Source organism: Betta splendens, chromosome 21 (genome assembly GCF_900634795.4).
Source record: "Betta splendens chromosome 21, fBetSpl5.4, whole genome shotgun sequence".
In the NCBI taxonomy this organism is placed as follows: domain Eukaryota; kingdom Metazoa; phylum Chordata; class Actinopteri; order Anabantiformes; family Osphronemidae; genus Betta; species Betta splendens.
The window spans coordinates 12,846,029-12,860,673 of record NC_040899.1 but is presented as its reverse complement, the minus strand read 5'-3'; the positions used below and the strand labels follow the sequence as shown (position 1 = coordinate 12,860,673).

The window sequence follows — 14,645 nt, the reverse complement described above, 5'->3', positions numbered from 1 at the left end:
CTTAATAAAATCTGATGGAAGTCACAGGCGTACAGTTGGGATGCACCTGTTAAAACCATCCCTGCACTGAGGGAGTTGTGGTACTTAATATCATACATCAATGCATTTTACAATGCAGAACCGCATCGCACAAACACACTAAGCTGTTGTCAGTCCAAGCAGCAAACTCGTGCACGGCTCATGCACGCGCGCGCGCACACACACCGAGTTATTGCTGTGTGAACATTATTCAGGTGGATCAAATGGCCCTCTTAAAGGACTCCTACCCACTAAGCAAAGAAATCCATTCCTCTCGTGGGTGTGGGAGTCAGATTTCATTAGTGGCTGCATTAACCACAGCTGCATCAAACCCGTCTGATGTTTGTCCACTCTAAATGACCGCTATATTGTTCTGCTGTGCTCAGGACATAAAACAATGCCCACTTTCCACAGAGAAGCAAACAAGGGGGGGTCCGATTTGACAGGTTGTCTTTGTCTTCTTTAGTGTTTGTTAGACAGGAAGAATGGCTCATGGATGCATCAGCCAGGTGCTCATGCAGCTGCAACCCTGCTGGAAATTCCATTATGTAAGATTTCAACATAGAGAATAACGCGTCTTCGGATGATGTAGACAAAATTAAATTATGAAATGCAAGTCCCAGCTGCTTGTTCATGTTAGCCGCTTTGTTCCGGTGCATGATACACAAATTTACTTTTAAGAGGACAACATTGTGCGGCAGCCATGTGCACTTTACATAATTACTTCCTGTTAACAGGGATGTGGATGTCTAACAGGCTAAATATAGTAAAACAGCGGCCTGTGGTTTGGACTGGCCACATCACTTGACATTTTTTAAATAATTCCAAACTCCATTTATCTCCTTTAATCTCTGAGTAAAGCCTGCGCCGATGTGAAACATCGATTCCGTCCACTCGGCTCCCACTTACTGAGTGTGTCGTCAGAGGCTCCGGACAGAAGCTGATAAAAGACGTGGAAGTTCCTCTCGCCTCTTGGCTGCTTCACCACGCGGGACTTCTCCAGCAGATCTGGCAGAATGAAGAACAAGAGGTCACAATAGTGACACAGGAAAAGTTCGCGCTGCGATTCAAAAGAGGAATCCCTGAGTAGCAAATGCAGGGCTGCTAAAATTAATGGCAAGGCTGCATGCGCGGAGCTCAAACTGGTTCCTATTCCAACGATGTGCTTGTTACCAAGGGGACCAAACCAGTGTTTTGTGTATAAACACTACAGGAAGTGTAGCGAGACGTAACCGCTCAAAGATACTGACCGTCAGCCCTTTTTCTCTGGGCTACTGACCAAGTTCAACAGTACCTGATTAAAAGGGGACCCATCATCTGCTCACCGCATTAGACAGAGTATGATTTAATTAAAGACCTTCTGCAGAGCTCAACAGCATCTGGGGCCACTTGAGTTCCTCTTCGCTGCCTGTCTGGCCGAGTAATAGCTTTTCATTTGTCTGGCAAGAGAACCGTCCTATTCTACAGTTTAGACTTTACGTTTCACTCAAGTGAATGTTTTGGGGGGAGAAAACTCCCCTTATATGTCTATTTTAGCCATGAAGTGGAGCCTGAAAATGAGAACCGGTCCCGGCTTTGTCAAGACTTCACAAAGTCTGACTCACGGATCCCGGAGTGTCACTCAACACTTCATCGGCGGCTGCATTCAAGCACCTAACTAGAGGGCCCCTTCTCAGACACCAGGGCAGCAGTGGATCAGGCCCAATGTGAATCTGTGACACCCACTGGCCGTGAATCACAGAAGTGGCGCCATAAGAGCCAACACATCAATAATAGAACATCTACGGCCGAGTGGCTGTCAGCAGCAATGCAGCGCTCGGGACAAATTCACAGATAAGGCAGGAGAGACACGGAAGAGCCACTTATTTTCTTTCAGCATCTTTTTCATGTTGTTAACATAGTTTTTACCCAGATGGCTTTTTGACACCACTCTATCAGATGCTAAAGAAGGAGCCGTGAAGAGGCTCTCCTTAGTTGTATCCTGTAAAGACTGAAATGACCTTACACCTTGTGCCCAGTGAAACCACTCAGTCAGTTGTTAATACATTTATAGGGTCACAGTTCATTATCTGCCGTAAAGCCTCCTGAACTGTATTTATTGCGTGCTCTATTCACAACACGTTCCCTCTGACTTCGATAAGGAAAGCAGCAGCAGCCGGAGAGATATCCTGTCATGTTTTGACTAAAGAGCCAAGGGCTCCGGGGCTCTAACATCTAGGAGAGAAGTATGAAGAGACGTCCTACAAGAACGTCCTGGTCCAGTCACATGCCAGTGGCCAGTGTCACACACAGTCGCTTGTGTTGGACCGAGTCCGTCCAGCAGACAGAGGTTCACTTGTGTCCCAGCGCATCAGCTCCTCCTCTTTGTTTCCGTGACCTCTGGCGGGGAATCCCGCACAGACAAAACAATGTGAACAGAGGCAAGATCAAACCAAAACAGGGAGGAGAGGAGATTGGATTGGTGGAAGTGAGCTTTTTGTTCCGTCTGAGAACTACCCGCGTTTCAATCAAAGCAGAACCTGTTTCATAAGCTGAGAAAATGCACCTTGACAATGTAAAAATATAAGGCCGTCCGTGAATAAAAGAAATCAAGCTACTGCGGCTCAATCTACTTCTGATAACAATAAAGCTGCACCCTCGGACACTCACTGTCCTTAACTACTGCCCAAAGGTACTTCCTCTGTTGGTCTCGCTCATATTTCTCCCTTTTGTCCAGATTCTTTATTTTTGCACAGGGTTCCTCATCTGAATCAAGGATCTAAAGATAGAGAAGAATGTTGTACAGACTGTAGAATCTGTCACTTAACCACAGTCTAATAAAATATTGGCCAAAAGTGTACATAATGTACGAAATAATGTGGAATAATGTCAGTTTCTTCTTCTCTGTTGACAGCCTTTGATTCCACGCAGAGATTGAACCGTGCAGGATAAATATCCACTATGCAGAAGGCTTTGTGACTGTCATCTTCAAGCAGGAAATTTTGACAGATCAATATTTAACAACGCTGCCAGTGTTGCATCTGCGATCGTTATCAGAGCAACCGAAAGCTAAAGCAAAGATTAAGCAGGAAATATGTTTTTCCCTCATAACCCTGTATAAACATTAACAGAAATAATTATATTTTGGGGACATTTTCATTTTGGACCCACTCACAGTTGCTGATGACTCCGCCCAGAGGATCTCCTTTGAAGTCAAACTCGATGTCCATGTACTTCCCCTGTGAATCAGAGCCCAGCGTTTAGAGAAGAGAACTCCACTTCACAACCCACTATAGTCTTAATAATAAACATTTTATTACAGCTCTGTGTGTTTGAATAAATTGTTAATAGGAGACAGTTCTGTAGAGCATGCTACACCGTTAGTGAGTGGGCTCCAGCCAAATTCACTAAACCTGCTGCCCTCAGATTAATGAAGTGACACATTCAGTTATAATTTTCTTATACGCCGCTTGAGCTTTTTATGAACTAGCTTCTAGTGAGGCGTCCCGAGGTCCTTGTCTAGAGGTTTATGCCAAGGTTACCTAGATATAAACAGATCAGGGGCATAATCCTTTATAATGCTCCCTGTCGCGGCTGCACGTCCAAGCGCTGCCATCGAGGGTGGGGGAAATCTACCCAACGTTCATTTTAAACACGAGCATAGAAGAAATGATGGGGTAAAAACTACGATCTGATGTAATATCTTGTAACAAAAGGTGGGAACTGAAATCATCAGTCCTTCAAAATGCAGTGTGAGAATGACGTCTTGGGAAAAAGTAAAACACACCCAACGCCTTTCACACCGCTTTCTGGAACTGTACCTCTATATACAAAGACATATGTACATGACACCATCCCTCCTTCTTTAAAGACATTAGTGCCTCTATGGTTTCCCCTTCTCAAACCACACAGTGTCATGAAAATAATCTGTCTCTCTCATTATCTCACTAAAGATAATTGTCTTACTTTGGGAGACAAGTCAAATAAACCGCACAATGAAATCTGCGCAACTCTATGAACGTTGAAAGACACAATGCGATGGCTGTGCTGGAATCTGATCATGCTCTGAAGCCGATGAACAGTGCAGAGTATGGTGAGACAAAGGCCCCGTCCTGTACACCGTATGTAAAAACACAAAGTACGCAGGACCTGCTGTAATTGTAGCTGGGCATGGGCTCGTATGCCACACAGATCCAATGACTGTTTGTCTGTAGTTAATATGGGAACGATGGCGAAGATAACAGAGCATGCACATGACAAAAGCCATGACGTCGCTGATTACTTCCTGTGTGTTGTTTAAGTTTGACATCACAATACCGTGTAGAGACACGCATGAACAAAACAGAATGTTCAAACTTTTACTTGTGTCATTTACTGTATATTTAAAAGCAATTAGATGGCTTCATGGAAGAGGCTGATGACTGTGCATGAAACTAAGCAAATAAAAAATCTTAACAGTAGCTGTAGCTCTGGGAAGAAAACTTACAAATCTGGAAGAGTTGTCGTTCCTCACTGTTTTAGCGTTTCCAAAAGCTGTAAAGTAAGAAAAAAAAAGTCTCATAATCCATTTTGTATAAAGTGTAGTCAACATATTATAGAAATACCAAAGCATGTTTGCAGATTCTCTAAATCACATTATTAATGATACTTAACCGCGAGCTGTCAATCACACAGGGCAGGATGTCAAAGCCATTTGTGCTGATGAAGCCGCATAATTCTGTATGGATTAAGCAAAGCACCAGGGCTTTCCAGGCTTAGGAGTGACTGAGCATCGCCATCACACTACTTTCAAGCAACAGTGCTTCGGTGTGCATGCGTATGAATACAAAGAACCATCATTCATCAGGTGTGAACATATAAAACTAGTGTTTTATGCTTAATATTGACAGTGGGCCTCATATTGTGTGCATAGATTAGCTCTTTTTTAAAAGCATTTTCCATTCTGGGGAGCTCTTCATTTGCTCGTGGCCACAATTTTACATTTAAATGCCATTATTAATTTGTCATGCATCACAGGGCCATTAGCTTAACATCTTAATTGCTGATACCAGCTGATTAGTATGTGCTTAAAATCTGTTGTCGGTGTGTACGTGTGGGCTGCTGCTCTGGTACATCAGTAGCCGGAAGGCAGTTAGAGAGAATGAGAGAAACATAAACAGTAGGAGAGAATGATAACATAGAATGACAAATATGACATTATCAAAGACTGAGACTGAGATCGCAGAGGGCAAGCACCATGCGGCTACCGTGTGAAGCGCGACAACTGGGCCCCTCCGATCCGCTTTCAACAAGTAGACGGGTGGAAGCTAAACTCGTGCAGATGTTCGGGGCTTCTGCAGTGGCCCAGTCCAGGCACACGGCTTCATCAGTCAGGGGCATTTCCTGTCCACTGCATCCAATTAAAATACAGCTGTTCCTGTGCCCAGGACTGAGCGGTGGGAGCGTGTGAGATCGTGTGTGTTCAGGGGGATCAGTGAAGTCTATGCTGTATTTCTTTTAATGATCACTTAAGTTTGTCTGAATGTTGTGTCTCCTGAGTATTCAGGGTTTATAAGGTTTTCCATGACTTCCCACTAGAAACCTCCTAATGATCCAGCTCCTTAACTCACTTTGTGGATGCATGGCACATCACTTACCCTCCAGCACAGGATTGGACTGCAGCAGCTGTTCCTTGACCTTGTTCACCTCCTGGCCCTTCCCACACACGGCTGCCACGTAGGACATCACCAGCTTACTGGCCTCTGGAACACACACACACACACACACATAAATATTAGGCCAAAGCTCACGCTGGACATGATTGACGACCAGGAGCCGCAAGCACACCCAGAGCTCCATAGCCCCAGAATCCCCCCTTACATCATTCCCCCTGACACTCATCAGGACAGGGTGTGACCAGTCATTAGTCTGGGGTACAGGGCAGAGGAGCTCATTAAAGAGGCCTCTCTTTTTATACCGACAATCGCACTTATTGCATCATGTTCTCATCATTTGTTACGCATTTCACTGGGAACCAAGCGGGATGCAGAGGAGAAACTTTATTTTGATCTACAGATGTGTAGAGTTTCCTACATCAGACCACATGCTGCTCTACAACTAAGAAAATGATGTCTGTTGTGAATGACGCAGCAATTAATCAATTTAAAGCTAATAAAAAGGTATGAATAAAACACATATTTCAAAGCAGATGCATCAGGACATAACTTTCTGCATGAGAAATGCCATTGTGATGTGTCTGGAGACTAGTTACATGACTTCTTCCTGTCCAACACATCTTCCCTGGTGAGATGACGGTGACCCAGACGTGAGGATGTTTGTGGTGTGCCATAGAAAAGGGCTTGACAGTAGCTGTTGGTACTAACTACTGATGACTCCGACATGAACAGCTCCAGGCACGCTCAGAAAATGCACTGGAGTCGAGAAAGGTGTGCGGAGCGTGAGGAGACGATGCCTCACTGTTTCACTAAATACAAGCAAGCTGCTTCTTCACTTTATCACCCAGTCATCTGTCCCAGACAAAAACAAAATATTATGTCTCCTCTTTGCTATGCTGAAATTTGTCATAGCGCCTACACAAGCCACACAGAGCTCTCTCTCTCTCTCTCTCTCTCTCTCTCTCTCTCTCTCTCGAAAAGACATGACAAATTAACTCTCTATCGCTAAGTTAGGGGTGGGTCTTTCTATACCAATGAGAGGTGATGGCAGATAATAGATAATAAAACTAACCCAAGATGCAAAAGGTCTGCACTGTTAAAAACCATTATTCTGCATACAGAGCAAATTATCGAAGTTAGTGACAGTGGCCTATATTAAAAATGTTTGCGTGGCTCTGAGCCTTTGCAGCTGGACGTTCACGGCCAGAGTATGATGGTAGGAGAGCTCTGCTGTTAAATGTGCTTTAGACAGGGACCATTAAACAAAGCATAAAGTCACGTTATCAGTACAGAGCAGTGCTGCATCATCAGTGGATCAATAGTCCACACCATGAATTGCTAGTAAACACCCAGTTACAAAGTGTGGAAAGATCTCTTACTACACATGAGACACAAAATGTAGAACAGGCTGCCTTAAATACTATTTATTAACTAATAGTTAAATAATCGATAAATAAATTAAAAACAAAAAAATCACCAAACACAAGTCATGACGAGACTGTTGTTTCCTCAGTAGAAGGAGCATTAGTCTTCAACTATTCAGGAAACACTCCACTAGTGAAAATGCTGTGACAGTAATTTGGTAATAAAAAGGTATTTTCCCACCAATTGATTAAAACCACATGTTTAGTTGGAACCATATGGGAACCAAGTCCATTCATCAGCACAAATAAGTGTTGCAAATGCATTCCTACCAGTGTAACTCTCTAAAATTAGCAGAGCCCTGTCCTTTTTATAACAGGGACAGTCTGTCCGATGAGAAACTACTGTATGAGTGTGCACCGTGAAAGATGATGTCAAAGATTACGTCCATGTCTCAGAATTGCACTTCAACAACCTACTGCTGCTTTTTACCTGTGTTATGGTGCTGCCGAGAGAGAGCAGGAAATTCCATTCCTGTTGAATCTCTGTGAGGCATGTGAAAACGCTGCAGACCACGGGCACGCTTTCATAAAGAAAACAACACAAATACAAGGCCGGGGGCATAAACACAACGAAGCTGTCTGCAGCAAAGGCTCCATTCCATAGTTCTAGTCCAGTGCACAGTGACAGTTTGACTTTTGCAACTATATATAAAAAAGCTACAGTAATGTTGAATATAAGTTGTCTGCTGCTGGTTCACTGTGTTTTGTCTACCTCTATCATTTTACATGTACTCATTGTACAGGACATTACATCACATCGCATGTACCAACATGACAAAAGGGTAGATGTTATCCAAACCTGCACGGTTGCGACACTTATCGTACGTGAAAGATTGTTTTGACTACGCACCAGAGACGCGCTGACAAAAGGGTGATTTTCAACCATCTAGGGATCGACTGAGCACAATACAAGGAGCAGACAGAGACTTAGGCCCTTACCTGTTTTCCCAGCCCCACTCTCCCCTGTGATGAGGATGCACTGGTCCTTGTCCTGGTCCCTCAGTGAACGATAGGCCTCGTCTGCTAGAGCGTAACTGGAAGACGAAGGAAAAGGAAGATTTGCAAATTAATAGTGTAATTATTTCCCCCAAATAGTCACATTTTGAGCAGCGCAATGTCGTGGCTACTGTAGCCAATAAGACGAGGCTTTATTGGAAGATGACACGGCCACCGCAATGTGGTGGACTGTCATTTAGCAACATTAATAGTTCAATACAAAATACGATGCAAGAGTTTATTTTTAGTACTACTAGACTTAATTGAAAATTAATTATACTTTAATCATAACCTGGAATGAGCATTGCTCAACAACAATGTACAAAGCAATTAGATTGTGAAGCCTTTGGTGGATGTGCAAACGATTGAAGGGGGGCATAAGTCACTTTAAAGTCTGCTCCATTGTTATACATTCCAGGACAGTGATACAATGGCAAAGTGGGACTGATTTTGGCTGTCCTCATGCCCCCCCCCCAAAGGCTGAACAATATATTACTTGTTCTCTTCACGCACATAATCCCCTGCCACAGTGTGAGAGCAGGGTGTGGATGATGCGAGGACCACATCACAATGACAACTTTTTTTTTATAGCTTGTGTGGCATAATGGGCAGCAAATGCGATGTGCAACTACCCCAAAGAAAGGACCGCTGGCGGGTGAGGCTGCAGGAGTGCATCATTACTGTACATGTCTGCAAGTAGCAAGCTCCAACGTTCTCCTCCAGCAGCAAACCAGACTGAAAATTAGCTCGCTAGTTCTCCCGTACTTTGGCTTTCATTACCCAGGAATTCTTTCCAAAGCCACGTCTGGTAATAATAGCTGTGATCATGGAGGGAAATGTTTATTGTAGCATGCATTTTTTTTAAGTGCTGTTCAGAATGTTGGTACTGGGGGACACGTATCATATAAAGATGCAAATGTCCTAAAAAGTGACCAAATAAATGCCAGGTGTGTTAGAAATCATCCCAAGTGCTTACTTTTCCCACTATGGACGCCTAAAAGTCCTAGCGCTCAAAGTGAAGTTGGGTAAATGCACGATACCTTGCGGTAACTTTAGAGGAATGCTTCAGAACTGTCTCTCCCCAGTGTGCAATTTGAGCCGATTCTCTGCGTGCAGGGTGGGGGAACTCCAAGTCCCAGAGGTCTGAGTGAAATCATTAATCACGTATTTATAAGCACTAACTGTACTCGGCATGAATTCAGAAAAAAAAAAAGAAAAAATGCCACGCACAGAGGACGGTGATGGGGATTCGTGTGGCTGGGTATGAAAGGGGAGATCCAAGGTGTCGTTTCCTCGAGCAGCCGAAGCTGCGGTCAGATTCAGCCAGCGCTGTAACATAATGCACTGTGGCACCGAGCAGCAGGGTGTAAAACTGGTTGGGCAAGAGATCAAGTGACAGAGAGACTGATTTGTATTTGATCATGCTGATGTGATGCGAAACATGATTTTATTATTATAAAAACACGTCCAAATCTAAATAAGGACATAGTGACTAATATATTTGGGGAGTTATTGTTGGCTAGAAACACAACCTGGAGGCATTTAATCACATGGTGAACTGATAACAACCTCCAATTTGAAACTTAGGTGATTGAAGCAAGAAGCAATGGCAGAGATGGGCCAGATTAATGCATTCCAGGCAACGACTCAGAGTTAATGCTCCGACGGGACCGCGGAGCCGAGCTTCCAGTTCTGCACCATCACACGTCATTTTGGATCAAAGCCCTTCAGACCCCCGACCCATACTTTGCTTTGTTCCTCTGACCGAGTCGTTTCTGGTTCTAATGCTTGTACAGCTGGAGCTGGCTAATGTTTGCACATTAATGCAAGCGCAGGAATGCAAACGTGTATCATGCCTCCTGGTTTCGCACTAATCCACCGATCAGCAAGCCTGATGATCCAAACAGCATCGCAGGTTACAGCTGAATGTTCGTTTTAATGTCTGAAAGAGCCCCTCAAAAAAATCTCTGGCCGCCTAATCTCTCCTCACCACTTTTGCACAGATGAGACTTGCCACAGGACATTACGTCACTGCTGAAAGAGGCACCGCTACGCAGCAGATGTCTGCTTTGTGAAAACAGCCCCGTTGCCTGACCTAATCCTGACAATGATCAAACCATCACACCATTATCACGCTCCATCCCCCAACACTCCCCAAAAAGGGGTTAATGTGTGTGTGTGTGTGTGTGTGTGTGTGTGTGTGTGTAATAGCAGAGGGCTGGAAAATTAGGAGTGGGTGGTCTTTTGCCAGGGACTTTTCCCCAATGAGACACACATAAGGAAGCAGGCGTATGAATATGAATAGCCCTCACATAATCACATAAGGTTAGCAGAATGAGAGACCACACCCAGAAATAAAGTAAGTGTTTAGATCTCAAAAAAAAAAGTGAAGAGTAATACAAAAATATTAGTTTGTCCGTTTCAACTGTGCACACACAAGTTTGAAAGACGATCATACTCTCACTGAGACCATCAAAAAGGTCACGGACAGCAACTAAATATACCGCTTCAATAAATGTGGAAGTCAAATTGAGGATGAAGGGCTGAGGTCGCCATCAAAGGCAGCGGAAGCAGCGAGGGAGCCTCCAAATCCCAAGGGCCACACTGATCAGTGTGTGGAGTTGGGTGTGTGGGGGTTAGGCTGGGATAAGGCCTTGGACCATGAGTGCCGCTTGGCACCTCCCCTTTACATCTGCCTGCAGGCTGTAATTTGGACATGCACGTGGCAGCGGTGAACACAAAGCCACACTGGCATGAGGTAAGCAGCAGAAAATAGTCTAGTCAGTGCTTCTGACTACAAATCTCTGGTAACTGGGGCACAGGAGGGGATGATGGGTCTGCGGAGTGTGACCTGAATTTTGAGAGGGTGGAGTGCTTTGAGGGCAGATTCAGCACACTTTAAAGTCATGATTTGTAGATGCTAATGAAGCTGTAATGCATGGGCTGGAGCACAGCCCACCCAGCTACTGAGATGACAGTCTACAATAATAACCTCTCTCTCTCTCTCTCTGAGGCTGCTGTATTTATACAGGAAAAAAAACCTAAACGAAACAAACTGTGCTCCATTGCCTGGTCCAAAACTCCATTCATTACTTTGATGGTAAATTTAGTCGCGTTAGCCTCGTGTGTGCACGGGGGAGCAGTGCCGTGGCCTCTGATCTCGGTGTGATACGGCTCCTCGAGAGACGTCAGGAAATCCGCCGGGCTCCGGTAGAGCAAGGGACTAATTCTTCTGATGCTACATGAGCAGGTGGAAGAATGCGTTGGCAGTTGCATGAAATACACACACGCACGCAAATACAGTGTTATCCATTCAGAGACTCTTGGCAGACTGGCTGGTGGTGGTGGGCAGGGAGCAGATGCTCAAAAAGCTTTGGTCCGGGCACACGTGGCCCAGCTGTGCACCGGCTGCAATAAAGATTTGATTATCAATGTTACAAGGTGCCATAAAGAAATGTCTAAATTAAAAACCAAGAGTGAAGAACTGGTGCCCCAGATCTCTAATTTATTCCACACACACCTAAAAAACGTCTGGGACCTCTGCAGATACTATCCCACCTAAACTTTGAGGGGGTCCAAGGCTTTAATTTACTTTACTGCACAGCAATTTAGTGTTCCCCGGCAGGGAAAACGCAGGTCCAAGCTGTCTGTCTGATCCTCGGAAAAGCAGGAAACGAGCATGCTGAGCAAGGTAGCACAACATCCTCAAAGCAGTCGTGAAACAAAGGCTCCTCTGAGCCTCTTTAGGCTACGGCCTCATAGTAAGAAATAAAAAGAAGGGGGATTATATCAATGATACACAATTACCAGGTGTATAAAAGGAGTTTGGAAACTGGAAAAGGACACGGTGCTTTTAGCCTAAAAATATGGAAAAACACTCTTAAGGAAAAAGACAAGGTGTGCAGTCACAGACAGGATGAGGGGGCTGAAGGGCAAGATGTCTTGTTACAGTATACAGCATGGAAAGCACGAGCTTGGTCGGCTTTGAAGACTTCCTTTTCTTCATCCTGCTCACTATACAGTATGTCCCAGCCCTCCATTCTAGCTGTAGCTGCTGACACATGCAGACCAGCTAGGAAGGAGAGGACATACTAGTAGTTTTAGGACCATTTCTTCTAGAACTAGTTCTTATGATACTGTAATAATACCAGCAACAACACACAAGTGGGTGACAACTTCCTCTCCACACCAGGAAATGGGAAAGCTGCCCGAAGGAGGAGATTTTTACAAGAAGCAGGAAAAAGTTTAAAAGAAATATTACAGATCAAAAGTAACAGGAGGGTGCCTTGACTTCAGTTGTTTTCAAAGTTTAAAGATACAATGTCAGCAGCTGCCTAGATTACTCCATTCAATCCATTGGAAGCCACGTTCTCACAGGCAGTTCAATGCAACAGCCAGTCAAAGCACTGGGAGTTCTTCAGCTTTTAGCAAAAAGTAGAATAAAGGACTAAAGCAAACAAGCGTTTATTTAGCTCGTCAAAGTTGCAGAACCTTAGAAAACAAAAGAGCAGCATCTTCATGACAGCATCACGTGACTTCTATTTCCCAGAACCACCAATAGCTGACAGCCAATGGACAGTGACACTGATTTTACAGCAAAAGAATTAAGGAATGATGACTCAATCCACAGTATGAAATTACGATACAGAATGTATCTGGTTCATATCTTGCAAATTGTGAGAAATAGAATTAATAGACAGGACTACATTTCTTATTATGTTAAAGATATGAGGAACGTTATGCAGGGCCCATGTGAATTTTCGAACTTGAATCGCGTATGCTTCTCACGGGCTGTTATGCAAGCTGCGTTCGCCGATAAAAACTCGACACCCTTTGTTCTGCCTGTGAAAAGACAGATTGGCTTTTGGATAGTCACAGACAAAAGGAAATCTATTAAATAAAATCTTGTGCTCACAGAAGCTTTGCCTGCAATGTTTAATCAGTCAACAGGTGGATGCATTATCTCTGAAACAGAGGAATTCATAACCTCTAATTTAATGACTGCCACTGGGCTTAGTAATATCAGATAGCGCTGTGAAAACAGTGTCTGTGTTAGAAAACATTTATTGTGAAAGTGAAACAACTAAACATGAACAAAAGTGGTACCTCGAACTACTTTTATAATAATTATCAGAGCTCCAAACTTGAGCAAGTCACATTTTAGGATTTTTGGGAGAGAAGGAAAAAAAGAACAAGCTCTGTTTCTGGGTGTACGCAAGTAGAAATGGTTGCATTTTTCCAATTTAATACATTTACACATTTACATTTATTCTGAGGCTAAGGAGGTGGGTGGAAGAAGAACACACACACACAGTCATCTCGCTCCAGGTTCACTGAGCTCACCGATACGCCAACACACACGCTGGAGAGGACTCACTCTACCCACCTGAGTCAAAATGCCATTTCATCAAGTGCCCACTTAAATCTACCTACGTACAGGCTCTGTTTCCAGCGCACGCGGGCCGCCTCGAAAGCAACCTTGCTGTATAATAATCCCAAACAGAAAACACGTGCCACAACACCATTAGCAATGGTAAGAATGAACACAACATAGAGCCTCTTTCTCTCTCATATTTTACCTGAAGGCAAATAAAAATGATTTTTCCATCAGAAAATTCGACACAACTGCGACACCTGATTCTGATGCCATAAAACACTGCCTTCGCATTTGGAATGCGACATAACTGTCAAAAGCAAAGCATTAGGAATGACAAATCCGTTTGGCAGTTTAAAGAAATCTCATTTTAAAAAGGAAGCCTAACAACACCGACAAATTATGAGTAGAGTACTATTATACTACAAACTAAATTTACAACTTTTTTCATTGCCTTTTAAACCAACAGCCTGAGAAAGCAAACACGGAATCCTGCCATGTAGCAAATGGCTCCAAAGTCCATGCTGCAACCAATAAAACTGTAAACTGGCTTTTTTTATCTGGATATAGTTGATATGAAAGTCAATGAGGGTCAAAAATCAGACAAGAAACACACATGTAACACATGTCATGATAAAATCGTGTACTTATGGGAGAGATGCACAACAAGCGGCTACCATGGCAACCTGAACACGGGAGGCGGGGGCATACGGGAATTGTTACTCTGCATCATGAGAATATATGAAAAATAAAACTGCTAGAATCATCAGAAATGCCCTTAATGTTCAGATGGAAGAGGAAAAAGTTGACCGAATGTGATGCTCTTGCTTCAAATACTGTGCTACATAGTGGACTACGGCACATGAAGTCCCTTCAGAATCAATAAATCCACTTTATAAACAAGCCTTGAAATCCCTGGACAGGAAACCACAACAGTAACAACACTGTGACATTGTGTAACTAGTTAATACCATACACAGAGAGGAGATAAGCAAGTAGCTACAAGAATATTATTCAAATGGGCAAGTAAATGGATAACAAATGGAAATACCACAGGTCTTAACAAAAACCGTACACAAACAAGGTGATACTTCTCAGAAACCAGCTTCTTTCTACATCTCAGAGTCTCTTCAGTGTTTGTGACAAATTTATTTACAGCAGAACACAATCTGACGTGGGCATGACTCGTGTTCTAAGCCA

The 14,645-nt window shown here is 43.7% G+C and overlaps 1 protein-coding gene across 4 annotated transcripts in view; it reads right to left on the bottom strand.

Annotated features, from left to right (window-relative positions):
• Window positions 1–14,645, bottom strand: part of myo1b (myosin IB) — a 44,678-nt gene that overhangs the window by 16,929 nt on the left and 13,104 nt on the right. For all 4 annotated transcript variants that reach the window (XM_029135891.3, XM_055504900.1, XM_029135894.3 and 1 more), the window contains exons 4-8: window positions 8,015–8,109; window positions 5,634–5,738; window positions 4,484–4,530; window positions 3,173–3,236; window positions 928–1,026 (exon numbers count right to left, since the gene is read on the bottom strand). In XM_029135891.3, the coding sequence (XP_028991724.1) occupies window positions 928–1,026; window positions 3,173–3,236; window positions 4,484–4,530; window positions 5,634–5,738; window positions 8,015–8,109 (410 nt within the window). The remainder of the gene's footprint in view (window positions 1–927; window positions 1,027–3,172; window positions 3,237–4,483; window positions 4,531–5,633; window positions 5,739–8,014; window positions 8,110–14,645) is intronic.